General features: G+C 43.2%; 2 protein-coding genes across 11 annotated transcripts; both read left to right on the forward strand.

Annotated features, from left to right (window-relative positions):
• Positions 1-373: 373 nt before the first annotated feature.
• On the forward strand, positions 374-13,254 carry tcirg1b (T cell immune regulator 1, ATPase H+ transporting V0 subunit a3b). Of its 2 annotated transcripts, XM_061835476.1 has the most exons (21): positions 380-566; positions 2,012-2,135; positions 2,507-2,585; positions 3,722-3,870; positions 3,961-4,056; positions 4,142-4,203; positions 4,417-4,543; positions 4,626-4,708; positions 4,788-4,881; positions 6,096-6,308; positions 6,383-6,533; positions 6,616-6,755; positions 7,710-7,867; positions 7,942-8,032; positions 8,146-8,264; positions 8,356-8,569; positions 8,788-8,898; positions 8,983-9,075; positions 11,109-11,229; positions 11,404-11,575; positions 12,557-13,254. In XM_061835476.1, exons 2-21 carry the CDS (start codon positions 2,019-2,021, stop codon positions 12,648-12,650), a joined length of 2,484 nt encoding a protein of 827 aa, XP_061691460.1. In that variant the 5' UTR covers positions 380-566; positions 2,012-2,018; the 3' UTR covers positions 12,651-13,254. The 2 variants fall into 2 exon arrangements, with proteins under 2 accessions (XP_061691461.1, XP_061691460.1); XM_061835477.1 differs by lacking the exon at positions 11,404-11,575 and having other exon boundaries at positions 374-566.
• Positions 13,255-13,696: 442 nt separating this feature from the next.
• Positions 13,697-15,595, forward strand: mrpl18 (mitochondrial ribosomal protein L18). Of its 9 annotated transcripts, none has more exons than XM_061835501.1 (6): positions 13,697-13,836; positions 14,092-14,167; positions 14,322-14,412; positions 14,544-14,715; positions 14,983-15,217; positions 15,297-15,589. In XM_061835501.1, exons 3-6 carry the CDS (start codon positions 14,334-14,336, stop codon positions 15,372-15,374), a joined length of 564 nt encoding a protein of 187 aa, XP_061691485.1. In that variant the 5' UTR covers positions 13,697-13,836; positions 14,092-14,167; positions 14,322-14,333; the 3' UTR covers positions 15,375-15,589. The 9 variants fall into 9 exon arrangements, with proteins under 9 accessions (XP_061691485.1, XP_061691486.1, XP_061691483.1 ...); XM_061835504.1 differs by having other exon boundaries at positions 13,794-13,832; positions 15,297-15,590; XM_061835502.1 differs by having other exon boundaries at positions 13,787-14,167; positions 14,488-14,715; positions 15,297-15,595.
• Positions 15,596-15,882: the final 287 nt, after the last annotated feature.

A 15,882-nucleotide genomic window follows, 5' to 3' on the forward strand; every position in this document is an offset into this window, starting at 1 on the left:
TGAGCTCCGAATTGTTAGTCAACAAGGACTGTTTTGTACTCATACCTGTATAGTTGGAAGCAAAATGCATTTGATTAAAAGTAATCTGAGCCCGCGTCATAAAGTAAAAAAATAAATAAATACTGACTTGTGGCAAGCAAAAGCGAGTGTGCGTAAAAGTTTATTGCAGCTTCATGTCTAAAGTACTCGCTTGTCATCATCACCAGACAGTTCCGTTCAGTAGTTTGGACATTTATTTAAAGTCCTTGCTTTGTTCTCCGTTTTAGGGTTGCACTGTTGTGCCAAAAGTGGCGCAAAGAAATGTGGCAAACTAGCAGCATGAAGCAGTGCGCTGATGGCGGTACATTACGGTTAACGCCGGTGTGTCGTGGCGCATCGCTCCCAGTCACGTGAGGCCACAGTAACGTGACTTTCCCCAAACGGGAAGTGGAAGTCCAAAGCAGCACACAATTTGGCGTCAGCTGCACGCGGCTCCTGCTCCGATCCGGTTCGCAGTCGTCGCTGGGGACGCGGACGTTTATGACGAGAAGCTCAGCAGACCGCTGGAGCTGAGCCGCACCAAACGGGTGAGCCATTGTTAGCGTTTTCACCAAGTCGGCAGTTTAGGCAGGAAATAGAGCAACGAAACAGGAACATTCAGTCACGCGAAAATACCGCTCCGTTTTGCTCAATCTGTTTCTTTCAAGCCATCCATTGACGAAAATGTTTGGGTTGTTTTCTCATTTAGCTACCATCTCGGTTTTAATTGGTACAGCGTGACAGAAAACAACTGAGCCAGTTGAGTAATGAGTCACCGTGGGGAACTAATGTGACTTTAGTTTCCTTTACCAACAAAAAAGAAAAAGTCTGTTCATATATTGGTCCAATCATCGTTAAGTTTCGCATTCTGTTAGTTGTGAGGAGGAAAACAAGCTTTTAACACTGTATTCAAAAGTTTTGAAAACTTGTCCATCTAAAAAATAAATAGCAAAGCAGTCTCAAATACTGTATATAACTGCAGCACAATACAGCATTGAAGCGACCGTAAACCTCTGAGATCGCCTCCATTAGGCAATACTGAGTAGGGAAGTGAGTTTAACTGCACCAAATGATCAAAAGTATCTGTAAAGTTCAGACAGTTTGTGGAGCTTTTTGTGCAAGAGTGGAATCATCGAATTGTTGCACTAAAGGAAAAGAACTTGGTGGCACAGATGCTCAAGTTCTCAAATGAGGGTCCAAAATTTCCTGGTAAATGTGCTTTGAAGTACGGAAATACAAATTAATTTTCCTGTCATGCATGTCAAATTAACTGGACCAAAATAAGTTTATTAAAGAGCACAGTGCTTGAGTCATGGAGTGGAAAATTCACATTTCATGTTTCATGGTTTGGCTTAAATTATATATTATCAAAGTGTGTGCCCGTAGCTTTTCTCACGTGAACTGAGTCACTCACACAATATGGTCAATTATTGAAGCTAATTAAAAAAAAAAAAAAGGATACACCTTTCTTGTATTCAGAAGACTATTTAGGCTTTCACAAGGCAGTTTAAATACTGTAGTTGATTGCTTGTTTGCACCCACATCATTCTAGGAGCTGATATCAAACGTTGTTTTTTTTTTTTTAAAAAGGCCACGAATGGCGAAAATCTTGCTTCTCTGAATCCGAAACATTGGTCATAAATACAACCTGGTTCACTTCCCTCTATTATGATCTCAACCACAGTTAACGTTACCTCTAGATTGACATCTTTATTTATTTTTTTAATGGATGTTGTGGGCAGGATAAAGTAACTACGCTGTTTGAACAAATGTAAGGACTCAGAAGTAGAAAGTACTGATGTTTTCAAATGCAAGGATTCAAAGTAAAACATTGTCTGTAAATATATACTCAAATACAAATACCTGAAAAAGTTGCTTCATTACAGCAACATATTTGCACTTGGTTACATCCCAACAACTGCAAAAAAGAAAAAACTTTCCTTGACGTGCACAAGATTATCAGATGTGATGGTATATTCTTGGTGTCGCGCAGGGAGCCAATGGGCGCCATGTTCCGCAGCGAGGAAGTGTGCCTGGTGCAGCTCTTCCTTCAGTCCGGCTCGGCCTACAACTGCGTCAGCGAGTTGGGGGAGCTGGGCCTGGTGGAGTTCAGAGATGTGAGCCACAGTCGGTGCACGGTCTTCATGGTTCCGAGGGAGGAGAGCTGCCGCTAGCCTCGTGAACTCTCACGCGCTGTACAGACTTCATTCCATGTTCTTTCCATGTGTCACACTTCTCCCCTACTCTCGCCTCAGCCTGCAGACACTCAATATTTTTCGAACTTGTACTTTTGTTAGCGTTCAAATCGAAGCCTGACAACAAGTCATTATACTGTACAGTACTTATCTATTGCATTTGCTATACTGCGTAACGTGTCAGTTCTGAGATTCTGGCTTTGAATCACCTACCAGCCATATTTTCCTCTTCCCCTTGTGATCAGATGAGTAATGTAACCCCATTCTTCCTGTTTCCTCTTCTGCCGTTATAGTTAAATCCTAACGTGAACGCCTTTCAGAGGAAATTCGTTGGCGAAGTGAGGCGATGCGAGGAGCTAGAGAAAACTTTTGGTAAGTATTTACCTGTTCTCGACGAGTTCACTACTGCCACTACAACAGGTGGAAAACTCTCTTGAAAACTTTCCATCCATCCATTTTTTTTCCCGCGTATCCTCATGAGGGTCGCGGGGAATGCTGGAGCCTATCCCAGCTGTCAACGGGCAGGAGGCGGGGTACACCCTGAAGTGGTTGCCAGCCAATCGCAGGGCACATTGAGACAAACAGCCGCACTCACAATCACACCTAAGGGCAATTTAGAGTGCCCAATTATTGTTGCATGTTTTTGGGATGTGGGAGGAAACCCACGCAGGCACGGGGAGAACATGCAAACTCCGCACAGGTGGGTCTGGGATTGAACCTGGGATCTCAGAAATGTGAGGCCAACGCTTTACCTCTCCCTTGAAAAACAATGAAACCTAATGTTGAAAAATGTTTATTATTGTTCTTGTAGTTTGTACTGACGTAGAACTGCGCAGCAGCATATTGAGAGCTGTTGCTAACATATTGCCCCTCTTATTTTGGCTAATAATCACATTGCTGCATTTATAGTACTGGTACTACAATTCTTTTACATGATATCGGGACATCAGTGGCAGGATATCCCTTGCTAACACTACTATGAGGTTGCAATTTATAGAGAAACCGTCACTACGATACAGAAACACAATATGACAGCACACAACTATGCTACATTAGTTGGAGAGTAGTTGTGCTCAGACCAACCAATCAGAGGACAGAAACTCGAGGGGCATTGCCCTTGCCCTGTAAGGATGAATTTGAAATGTCAATCGTGATGGAAATATTGCTGATATGGCTTTAATTGCATCAGCCAGCACTACTGATTGTGAAGGCCCTGGGCAGATTAGATCCACGTGGCAACACACAGGGTGAAATTCGATTGGACAAAAAAAAAAAAAAAAAATCAAGCATCCATATTGAGTACTGAAAGCATTGCTATTTAAAAAAAATCCACCATAATGAAGTGAACCGACTGTTGGGAATACATAATACAATTTAATGGAACAAACATTAGAATTTAGGTTGTAAATTGAAGTGAGTTCTTGTGAGAGTGTCAAGGCGAGCAGACTTTTGACCTAACCTGTGATGTGTTCTTCAAACTGATGTGCTCCATTTTGCTCACTCTTTAGCATTCCTGGAGCAGGAGATCAATCGGTCTCTGACCCCTCCTTTGAACGGCCCCCTGCCCCCTCCTTGTCCGACACCCTCGGCCCCCCAGCCCCGGGAGCTCATCACCATTGAGGAGGAAAGCGAGAGGCTGGCCAGGGAGCTTCGAGAGGTGAGCTGAAATATCTTGCGTATCAACAAGGGGGAGGAAAATGGGAGACTTTAGTTTTTGGTTCTTTTTCTTGTATGTGTTTCTACCCAGGTTTCCAGAAACAGAGATAGTCTTCGCGCTCAGCTGACCCAGCTGTGTCAGTACCGAGGAGTGCTGACCAGAACGCACTCTCTTACAGCTTCGCAGGTGAGGACACTGCGGCTTCCCTCTCTCATCATTATTGAATCACATCCCAGGAACTGATTGCCACTTCATTGTGGGTTTTTGTCAGGCGCCCCCGCCTCTTCTGGAAAGTCAATGTCTGTTTGATAACCACCGTGATGTCCACCTGAGGTGCACATCATCATGTCTTCATAGCGTAAAGCATGCTTTCCTAAACATTACTTTCGATATTTGATGACTCAGTTGGACCGTGTATTGCATGGAAACTAATGATAAAGAAAATAATAGACATAAAAACGGTTAGATGATTTGTATGGATGGTTTATGCTAAAAAAATACAAGGCTGGTATATTTCAGCGTCTGATAATCGTTATCTACTCTCAGTTTTGTAGCAGGGGTTGTCCACCCATGGAGGGTGCCTTCCTTTGAGCGCCTGCTGTGGCGAGCGTGCCGTGGTTATATTATCGTGGATTTTAGAGAAATGGAGGATCGTCTCGAGCACCCGGACACGGTAGGAACCGGGATGCGGCGAAGCAAAGTCATGCGCAGCGTCAATGATTTAGTGTTCTTGTGGTATTTGCCATGATCTGCAGGGAGAGATGGTGCAGTGGACGGTGTTCCTCATTTCGTATTGGGGGGACCAGATAGGACAGAAAGTGAAGAAGATTTGTGACTGGTGGGTGAATGTGTGTGTTTGTCCGTTTTGGCACGTACTGTGCCGAGTTTGCTCAACCTTCACTTTCCGTTTGTGGCAGCTTCCGCACACAGACATTTGTGTATCCCGAGAACACAGCTGAAAGGGAGGAGATTCTTCAGGGATTGCAGGGCAGAATTGAAGACATCAAATCTGTACGTACCAATAATACAGAGAGTTCCAAAACAAATGGACGTCATTTCAAATAGATATGAAAACCTTCGATTCCTAAGGAAAAGAAATTGCTTAATTATTGTATGAAACCAGTCAGCGCTCATTGTTTTAGAATTTATTTATTTAAAATCTATACGTGGGAGATTGATTGAAGACTCTAAATTGCCCGTAGGTGTAAACGCGAGTGCAAATGTTTATGTGTGACAAGTGAGTGGCTGGCGACTGGTTCAGGGTGTGTGCACCCCCCCACCCCCACCACCACCACTCTCATCCAGAGTCAGCTGGGGTAGGCGCCAGCACGTCTGCCACCCTAGTGAGGATAAGCAGGATGGATGGATAATCCATTCCTTTGTTTATTTGATTCCACATTAGCTCCTGCAGTCATTGCTAGTCTGTCAGGAGTCCGAAAAAAAAACTGCAGCACGCACAAATGACTTTTGACGCAAGTTGTCTGAAGCATGTTATTAGTTGTTGTTGTTGTTGTTGTTTTCCTTTCGGCTTGTCCGTTTCGGGGTCGCCACAGCGTATCATCTCAGATGAACGCATATATATGTTTGGCACAATTTTTACGCCGGATGCCCTTCCTGACGCAACCCTTCTCAGGGAGTGGAGGCCCCAGTGGGATATGTCCGGCCTCCAAGCCACGACCTTTTTCACACGCTTTCAACCCTGCAGTTTATGCGGTGATGCGGCTAATTTGTGCATTTTTTCTAATGGCTGCAAGGGGGCACTTGAGCGCAAAAGGTAAGCGTGAGACCATAATATATGTGCCGAGGAAGTGACGTTTACCGGCCATGTCAGTGCTGCGCTAGCGTTAAATTCTTTCTGCGTACCGTCCTTCTTTGTAAATATCTCGTGTTTCAATGTGGGCACTTGCGGCTTTTACACAACTGTGGCGTATGTACTGTATGTACCAAATGGTATTTCCTTCACAAATGTACTAGGTGAAGCTTATAACCAGGTGCGCTCTGTAGGCCGGGAATTATGGTAATTCGTAAAAGGTTGGCGCTGAATTGAAAGTTTCTTAATGTCATATGTGAACCCAGAAACTTAAGCCTTATAGCAATGGAAATCTATAAGCTTCTTGCTTTAATAAGTGGTAAGACAAGATGCATTACAATCCAAATAACATTTGTGGTTGTTAATTTTGAAGTATTTTGACCTGTTTGAACTTCAAGTCGTTCCCCACCTGAAGGTGTTGTCTCAGACGGAGGCCTTCCTGCAGCAGCTGCTAATGCGGGCAGTGCCCGTGTTGCCCCAGTGGAAGGTGCGCGTCCAGAAGTGCAAGGCGGTCCAAATGGTCCTGAACCTCTGCAGCCCCTCCGTCACTGACAAGTGCCTGATCGCTGAGGCGTGGTGCCCCGTCGCCAAGCTGCCCGAGCTGCAGAGCGCCCTGAGAGAAGGAGGGGTGAGGGACCCGTTCAGGCCTGCGCTCCGTGAAGAGCGACCTTAACCAAACCTTTTTTTATTCTTTCCATCCAGAGGAAAAGCGGCAGTGGTGTTGACTCTTTCTACAACCGTTTGCCTTCATCTACCTCTCCTCCAACGCTGTTCCCTCTCAACTCTTTCACCGCTGGTTTCCAGAACATTGTGGATGCGTACGGAGTGGCAAGCTACCGGGAAGTCAATCCAGGTAGATCACCGCGAACCATCTCAAACTTTGGGTTGACATCGCTTTGCCTCTCTCACATTTCATCCTTCCCTCATCTCCGCAGCTGTGTACACCATCATTACGTTCCCCTTCCTGTTTGCTGTCATGTTCGGGGATGTGGGTCATGGTGTGCTGATGACGCTGGCCGGGCTTTGGATGGTTCTGGAGGAAAAAGACCCCAAGCTGAGAAGCAACAATAATGAGGTACCATTCAAGTGCTCATCTTACAAGTTTTTCGAGTTATGCAATTATTCATTTTATGCTTGAGTGAGTGAATGAATATGAAAACTTGCCATGCACGAGTTTCACATGCTGGGACAGAACCAAGAAAAATGTAATACGACCAACTTCATAGCGCATTTAAAGCAGCATCACAAGAAACGGCATTTTTGCAAGGCCACAAAGGCAAACAAAGGAGCTTCTTGCCCTCTCAAAGGACCAACACTGTTCAAAACTCCCGCAAGACGGTGAAAAGGCGCCAGTGAATAACGTTGGCTTTTAATAATTAATTGAGCATTGCTGCGTTGTTCCGACCTGCTGCTAATAAAAGTATACACTGATGCTTCAAGAAATATAACCCAGTTAATTGAAGAAAGCAAAGTCTGTGCCCGCCATATACTGAGTGTAAAAGATAGCTGAAGCAAATTTGAATTTTTAATTTGCACTTTAAAACTGTCATTTCTATTTATCGAATTTATTCCAGTTGTTTTTGAGGGTCTTGTGTATTTATTTATTTATTCCATTCAGTTGTAGAATATGCTTGGTGGTTACTTTGTACATTTGAAATATAGTTTTAGTTTTCATTGGATTTATTAAGGTTATATTTCAGGATCTTTAAATGCATTATTATTGAGTTCAACTAGAGTATATTCTTATATTTAAGGTGAAAATAAATTGTGTCTGTTGAGGATGCCCAAATCAATTATTAAGTTTCGGGGGCCATTACTTTTTCCACACAATCCACACCCCCGCCACCCTATTGAATGAAATCTAACCAACTAAAAATAGCATTTAAGTTTCCTTGGATTATATTACTGGCATTTGTTTGCTAATCTTAAAGTGGGGAAACTATGGACAAGAATTTGATGAGGGGGGGTAATACTTTTTTTTTTACGGTCCTGTGAGATACCACACAAACGTGACCTCTTTGTGTTCCAGATCTGGAAGATGATGTTTGGAGGTCGGTATCTGATCCTGCTGATGGGCCTGTTCTCCATCTACACGGGAGCCATTTACAACGAGTGCTTCAGCCGAGGTCTCAACACCTTCACCTCAGGGTGGCACGTCGGCCCAATGTTCGAGAAAAACATTTGGAAGTGAGGCCCTTTGTTTTAAAACTGTTTCTAGCTTTGAAGTCTTTTGCGTGTACTATTTGCTGTATTCTGTGCAGTGCATCGGTTCTGGCAGGGAGCAAGTTTTTATCAATGGATCCTGTCGTGCCCGGCGTCTTCACCAGTCCTTATCCATTTGGCATTGACCCAGTAGGACTCTTTAAAGATTCTGCCGCTCACTCTCTTTCGCTTAAGCGGTCAGTCACTTGACTGTCTTCTCTCTTTTTTTTTTTTTTTTTTTCTTTTTCTTGCTTCATGGTCAGATTTGGGGTTTGGCCAACAACAAGTTAACCTTCCTCAACTCGTACAAGATGAAGATGTCCGTCATCGTCGGCATCATTCACATGACTTTTGGAGTCTGTTTGTCATTCTTCAACTATGTGTAAGTCATCATCCTACGCTCCAGCGAGTTCCGGTCCCTTCTCACCGTGTAGTGGCCTGAACATGTTTGAAATGAGGTTTTTCCCCTCCAGGCACTTTGGCAAGTTGAGCAGCGTGTTCCTCGTGCTGATCCCAGAGCTGTTCTTCATGTTGTGTCTCTTCGGATACCTGGTGTTTCTGGTGGTGTTCAAGTGGATCGCCTACACTCCTGCCCAGTCCAAAATGGCCCCCAGTATACTTATCCATTTTATAGACATGTTTCTCTTCACCGAGAATGAAGACAACCCACCTTTATATTCGGGACAGGTGTGTCGGCTTAACTTTAGTTTTGCTTTTACCGCTTTGCACGTGATGCATAATGATTGTTATTTTTGTCATTCCACTCCATCATACTTGAGTGGTTTCTAATGTTTTGGTTAGCTTTTAGCTTTTTAATAAAAAAAAAAAAAAATCCACCTGCAACCATATTTGGTAAAACCCTGCTGTAAGGTGACCCCTGGTGAGATTGTTGTTGATTTCTGCAGGGTATCGTTCAGAAAGTGCTGGTGGTCCTAGCGCTGTGCTCCGTTCCCGTCCTGCTGCTCGGAAAGCCGCTATTTGAATACTTCACCCATAAGGGAAGAAGGCATCAGCTGGTGAGCGCATTGCATCTACCTGGAACTTTTAGCCTTCTACCTCGTGTGGGTCTGTTTTTGTAAAGGGTTTCCAATCCGCTGCAGAATCTGCAGGAAGAGAGACACCAGCTGTTGGCCGACGAAGCCTCCGTCAACACCCGACACGGGGAGATGGACCGAGGTTCCGCTCACGAGGAGGTGAGGCGGAACTCAATGAAAGCTTCAATGAAACCAGTGATTTATTAAAGTGGTGTATGCAGCCTCCATGTTGGTGTACGTGAAGCAATCACTGACGTAGAAATTAAAACTGTGCATGATTCAACTTTTTTTTTTTAATCGAGTACTTTACATTAGTTACAGTTCAGTTGTACTAGTACTCATCTTTAAATACACTATAATTGCATTTGATCTTTTCAAACAGTTTTGCAAACCTTCGATCATGCTCACTTTTATTGGAACCAATGAAATTGAAGGACCAAATGTGGAATATTTCCTGAAGAAAATGAATCAAGTGAAATGGGATTTTTTTCAATGACCAGCAATGAGTCTTGATCTCAATGCAATTCAAAATCTTTGGGGAGGGGAGGGGGGCTGAAATCTGATATTTGGTAAAAGAACCTGCAAATTTTAGAGCTTGAACAAATTGCAAAGGAATTGTGGAAGAAAATACGACATCAGAAGTGCAAAAAGCTTGAAGATGGATACAAGAAATATTTGGAGGCTGTCATCGCTGCTGAAAGGTGTGTGTAAGGAGGGGTGCCAATATTTACGTACAGTTTTTGTTAAATCTTTACATGCAATATATTTTGACAAAATCTTTTTTTTTTTTTCGATATTGAACTTTTTTAAAATTCCAGAACAGTACATTTCTTAATTTCAATTCAGTTATATTTAGCTTTTAAGTATATATTTTTTTCAAATTTGTTTTGAAACATTTGTTGAGGTACACTGAAACTTAAGAACAACACATTGCAATTTAATCCATATTTAAAGCCCTACTGACACAAAAAGCATGATTTTAGTATGTTTTTAATAATAAAAAAAGGTACCCAGAATGGACCCATCCGTTTTTTCACCACAAAACATGATTTTGACGTATATGACTTTTTGTAACTCCCGCCATAAAAATCCTCTCGAGGGATTTGTTTTGGAGAAGAAACACGAAGCGACGTTAACAGCAGCAGCGCACTCAGGTGGCCTCGTTTTATACTAGTTTTACCTGCTGGAAGGTAGCTCGTTGTTCCTTCGTGTTAGCCAAAACGCTGGCTCGGTGTATTGCTGGATATTGTTTGAACACTCGGGAGGGTCAATTTACTTTCCATAATTTTAAAAAAGACCCGGTTCATCGTGAAAATGGATTGCACAGGTGCAAAGGACGAGAGCTTTGTGGGTTCCAAATGACAGGTATTTGTATTTGAGTATATATTTACAGACAGCTACTTAAAAAAAAAAAACAACAACAAAAATAGTAGGGGGGGGGAACGTAATCCTCTAGAATGTAACAAAAGATGTGCCCATCGGCGCCACGTCCACTGAGCACGGCTTCGGCGGCGCCGCGTCCACCGAGCACGGCTTCGGCCGGGGTGGCTCATACATCCGTGAGCCGCAAATCATCTAAACATGGTTCGAAACGATAGGGTAATATTGCCCCGGTCACTTCACTCGATTGTGAGATGTTCTCTTCTTCGAAAAGAGCTTCCCTGTCCCATAGCAGCACTACATGTTTTCAATGGCAAATGTCATGGTGTAACATGCTGATGACGTTGCAGGCAATATGGCTACCACATGGATGTCAAATGAGACTTCCGCAGCTCTGTGCATGGATGACGCGCTGCTTGCTCATGTATTTATTTTTTGGTATAGACATTGAAGTGAATAATGTTGGATGCATGTTTCATGACAATATCTATTTTACAATGTATATAGGGACGTCAGTGGGGCTTTAAGTACAGTGTTCTTTTAAGATGGTATCGTACGTGTTCATTACAGTTCACTTGTATTAACTTAAGTGTGATACATTTGCATTTAATTTACTTTTGCACTAGCTTATTTTCAAATGAGTTAGGGCGGTGTTCATGTTCAAACTGTGCATGTCTTCTTTATGTACCTCACTACGGTATTTTACTGTTGGTCATGATGGTAGTACATGGGAGAGCCAAGTATTTTTTTGTTGCTACTGTGTGTAAACATTTGATTGCCTTTTTCAGAGCATTCGTACATTTTATCTGTAGGACTTTGACGCTGCCGACGTGTTCATGCATCAGGCCATCCACACCATCGAGTACTGCCTGGGCTGTATCTCCAACACTGCCTCGTACCTGCGACTCTGGGCTCTCAGTCTGGCACACGCACGTCAGTAGCACCCGGACTATTTTGTGCTCGCATGGCACACACACAAACGCGACTTCCTCTTTCAATCGCACTCATGCGTTTCTATTGTCAGGGTGTTATTCAGCCACATATGAGATGGAATTTCCCTCGCACTGAAGGGCATTTTTGACTGAGGTGGTTGGTTTCCCTCCACAGAACTGTCAGAGGTGTTGTGGGTCATGGTGATGCGTGTTGCCCTGAGGTGGCAGGGCTACGTGGGCTCTGTGGTTCTCTTTGTGGTCTTCGCATTCTTTGCTGTGTTGACCATCTCCATCCTGCTGGTTATGGAGGGACTGTCAGCTTTCCTACACGCACTCCGTCTGCACTGGTAAATGACCTTTTTTTTTCCCCCCGATCTTTGCGTCTGAATCTCAATCTGTATTTAATTCAGTGGTTCTGAAACTGCTGTCCACAAAGTAATTTTCAATATTTTTTTCCCCACCTGGCATGGATTCACAGTCACTCACATTTGACGAGCGCGATCACGCCTGCGCGCCATCACGCTTGCAAGTCTGCACAGTTGAGCACAAAAAAAAAATCACGCGTGTAAAATTTGTTACGAGTAGAAAAAAATAGAAATTGAAAGACATTATTTTGTGCTTATTTTGTGGCGTGTTGACATTAATTTGCGTGTTTATTTCATAAACGTTGGTAACAAAACAAGCCTGATCTTAAACGATCAGTATTCACCTGGAAACAGGAAATGGAAGTTAACGGGACTGAGCATGTCCGGAAGTGATGCCAAAAGCACATGTTCCAAGCTGCTTCGCATACTGCCAGCGCATTTACGTCGAAGGTCATCAACATCATGAACCATGTCAGAGGAAATTCAGTTACACCAGGGGTGCTCAATGCGTCGAGCAGCTTTATTGTTCCCACCACCCAGCTCAGCTGTGCAACGAGAGAATGGAGTTAACCCTGAGGAGGAAAACCTCAGCACGGAGAAGACTTCTCCCCTGCGTTTTCCGACCACGAGCACATGACTGTAGCAGGAAAGAATAATGTGGTATTTATTCAAAACTGCCATGTGCTTTGAATGTAATGGATCAAAATTTTCCTCCCGGATCGTATTCTTTGGAGAAAATAAAATGTCCATTTGCTTGGTGTTATTGTGAGGAGGGTGGTCATAAAACATTCGACCCAGTCAGGGGGTCCATGGACCCAAAAAGCTGGAGAACCCTTGCTTTAGGTTACCTATTCACAATAGTAGAAATCCTTTTATGTTATTTGTATCCCTAAAACAGAGCTACGTAACATTGTACGGTCAAGCGGTAGCTTAAAAATTGACCGCTGAATGTCTTTCTTCCAGGGTGGAGTTCCAGAACAAGTTCTACAGTGGCTCAGGCTATAAACTGCACCCGTTCTCTTTCTCATCGATTATCAATGCATCTGCTACCATATGATCATCATTCTGGCCAAAGAAATTACTGAAATTGCAGAATCTTTCATTTATAATACCTCATTGAGTTCTTGGACTGCAATGGACTAATACATCAGTATTCTGTGGAATGAGGCTTTTATGTAATTGATTAATTGCACAATGAACATGACAGTATGGACTGTTATGGCATCATTCGAATGATATCCAAGATATTTGCTTTATTTAAAAAAAAAAGTACTCTTCAAATTTTATTCACTGTGTTATGTACATGCATTTTTGTTACTCATTCCTAAAACTTGGTTATTGATACTTTTCACTGTGAAATTGATGATCATCTTAACGTTTAAAAGGGAAATTTAGGGGAGCAAATGTTGAATTATTCTGTTATAAACACTTGCAAGAGTCATGCAAGTGTTTAACAATTGAATCTTAAACTATGAGTAACAATTTTCTCTTGTGCCTTACTGAGATAGCTTATGTTGTCATTAAGTTGTTGGGACCACATTGTCACGGTGATATTTTGAACCACATCGGAACTTCTTTCTCTTTTTCTTATTGTTTCCCCCCCTATGCACTGTCCAAATGATCAAATTCCGACTGAAATTAAAATGAAAATTTCTTGTGTTTGTGAGCAGTCGTTGACTACATACTAAACAATATAAACAATTTGAGCTGCGCCTCGGAAGGGATTCATGCAAAAATCAAGATACAGTCCAGCCAAATCTTAATAAACCGAATTTTTTTTTTTGTCGGACACTGCATGATAGAAATACATCATACGGGAGTATATGGCATCTCGTATCTGATACTGGAGTAGCTTTTAAAGATGTATTTCAATAACGGTGTTGTCTGTTAATCGTTTAATTCACCGTAAAGAGGTGAAATGTGATTTAAATTCAGGGGGTATTCGGTTTACAATAGACTTATGTTCGCCAACGGAGTAGCGAAATCGCAATTACAGTAAAATGTAGATTTAAAAAAAAAATGGAGGCCATTTTTTATGTTAAAATTAAGTGTGTGATTCAAGCTAAACTAATCCTTCACGCACCACGTTAGGACATAGTCTTAAATCCCAGAGCAGAATTTTATGTGCCCAAATTTGTTTATCTCCGTACCCTTTTAAAAGACGTACCGGATGTAGCGTGAACGTCAACTCGACAAAGATACACCACCCCAAGTTACAATAAACAGGCGGCCATGTTGGGCAGGTTTGCATTATAATCAAAGGCAATGCATGGACATTAAAATTAAGTCGCATTTTGCTCATTTCCGCAACTACTTCTGCTATATTTACTATTTTGTCAATATCAAAACGTGTGCTATCAACGAATAACATTTTAACAATGTTTTTTTTTATTTACTGTGAATTCATATTTGCATTTTTCTTCTTGTATTTGTACAAAGTTTTATGCAATTTTATGAAGTATAGTGTGCCAAAATGCCAGATATTTTTGTTTCCTTAGTGTCCAGATATGAATGCTGGGACGTCTTTGACCCCCCCTGTCCTAACGACACTGTAGGCACGCATCGCTAAAATAGGTGGATCATATCTGCAGGCAAACATGGCGTTCGGATGCTGTACTTTACCTTGTGTCCTGAGTAAAAGTTGAAAAACAAAAAGGTCGCTGTAACGTTAGGATATTTTATTTGATTTCTTTAATGGTAATACGATAATCTCTGTATTTTACGTAAGTGTGTGGTGAAAATGGCGTTGAGCCTCACGAGTCGTGGGGTTCGTCTCCTTTTGGGTCAAATTCAGCGATGTGTTGTGGCCGCAAACCCAGGTAAAAAGTTGTCCTTCTCTTTGAAAGATCCGTCACGACTTAACTCACATTTCAAACACACGGTTTATTATATAGCCCCGCTGTATTTACTTGGCATGCGAGAAGACTCCAACGATTGTTTGTCCGCAAAGCAGCTCGACGTGTGACTCAGTCGGCCACTGAGCCGGAGCCATCCACGGCAGAGAACGAGTCCGTGAACCCGACCTTTAGGAACAGAAACCCGCGGAATCTAGAACGGATGGCCTTGGCTATGAAGGACCGCGGCTGGAAGACGACATGGCCTTCTCGTGAATTCTACCACAGGTCTGCTTTTCCGCCCGTTTTGACCCTCTTTTCCCTTACCCTAAAAATCATTCACGTGACTTTCGAGTGTATTTTTGTGCTCTGTAACTTAAAAATGCCACAAGACTTGGCCCAAGGCCTGGCTAGGCTAATAGGAAAGTAGGAATTGCTGCATCGGATCTATGTCAAGGTGACGCATAGCAGCTGTTGAACATCTTTGTATGTAGGGGAGGTTGTTAGCAGATGTCCTGTAGTCTTGCTTGGCTAGTCTTTTTTTTTTGCCAACAGGTTGGTGTTTTCCCGCACTCAGAAGCACGTGACGGCTCAGGTCTTCTCTTGGGCTTCACGTGAGCCGGTGCTGTCGTGCTCCACCAAAGAGTGGGCTCTGAAGAAGGAGCTGCCCTCCACAAACTGCGTGGCGGCGTGTCAGGCCGTCGGCGATGTGATGGCGCAGCGATGCAAGCAGGCCGGCATCACCAGGATGGCGTACAGGGCCGTTCCCTGGACGTATCGCTCGGATGCTGTAAGCGTGGCGGGTCTGTGCGTGTGGAGATGTTTCACCAATGTCGCCATTGACGTCTCCTGATTTTTGTTTCGTGCAGGTTCAGTCGTTTCGAGCAGCGATGAAAGACGGAGGGATCACTCTCAATGAGCCCAGAAGGAAATACATTGGAAACTAAATTTACAGATCAGCCCACATGTTTATCAAAATTCTTATGTAAAAAAAAATAATAAAAATAAATCCTCTGTGACAATGCAATGAGTCAAATCGGGCTGATTTGCTCCTGTGTATAAACAGTTACCGAATGAATATTCATTTATACCGCTCATCCTCATCAAGCGTTGGCAGGTGAACTGGGGGCTGTCCCTGCAGACCTGGGAGGGGCTTAGTACACCAATGAACAGTTAAAATCATCCATCCATTTTCTTTGACGCTTATACTCACGAGGGTCGCGGCGAGTACTGGAGCCTATCCCAAGCTGTCAACGGGGAGGAGGCGGGGTACATCCTCAACTGGTTGGCCAGCCAATTGCAGGGCACACAGAGACAAACCCGAACCTCACAATCACACCTAAGGGCAATTTAGAGTGCCCAATTATTGTTGCATGTTTTTGGGATGTGGGAGGAAACCGGAGTGCCCGGAGGAAACCCACGCAGGTTAGATTGGGATTGAACCCGGGACCTCAG

The sequence above is a fragment of the Syngnathoides biaculeatus genome, chromosome 11 (genome assembly GCF_019802595.1).
Source record: "Syngnathoides biaculeatus isolate LvHL_M chromosome 11, ASM1980259v1, whole genome shotgun sequence".
Lineage (NCBI taxonomy): Eukaryota > Metazoa > Chordata > Actinopteri > Syngnathiformes > Syngnathidae > Syngnathoides > Syngnathoides biaculeatus.

Coding starts and splice junctions, on each gene's coding strand:
- tcirg1b (XM_061835476.1), top strand. CDS start 2,019: ATGGGCGCCATGTTCCGCAGCGAGGAAGTGTGCCTGGTGCAGCTCTTC. Junction 4,204..4,416: donor CACCGTGATGTCCACCTGAG/GTGCACATCATC, acceptor ATCTACTCTCAG/TTTTGTAGCAGGGGTTGTCC. Junction 8,570..8,787: donor CACCTTTATATTCGGGACAG/GTGTGTCGGCTT, acceptor TGATTTCTGCAG/GGTATCGTTCAGAAAGTGCT.
- mrpl18 (XM_061835501.1), top strand. CDS start 14,334: ATGGCGTTGAGCCTCACGAGTCGTGGGGTTCGTCTCCTTTTGGGTCAA. Junction 14,413..14,543: donor TGTTGTGGCCGCAAACCCAG/GTAAAAAGTTGT, acceptor TTGTCCGCAAAG/CAGCTCGACGTGTGACTCAG. Junction 14,716..14,982: donor TCTCGTGAATTCTACCACAG/GTCTGCTTTTCC, acceptor TTTTGCCAACAG/GTTGGTGTTTTCCCGCACTC.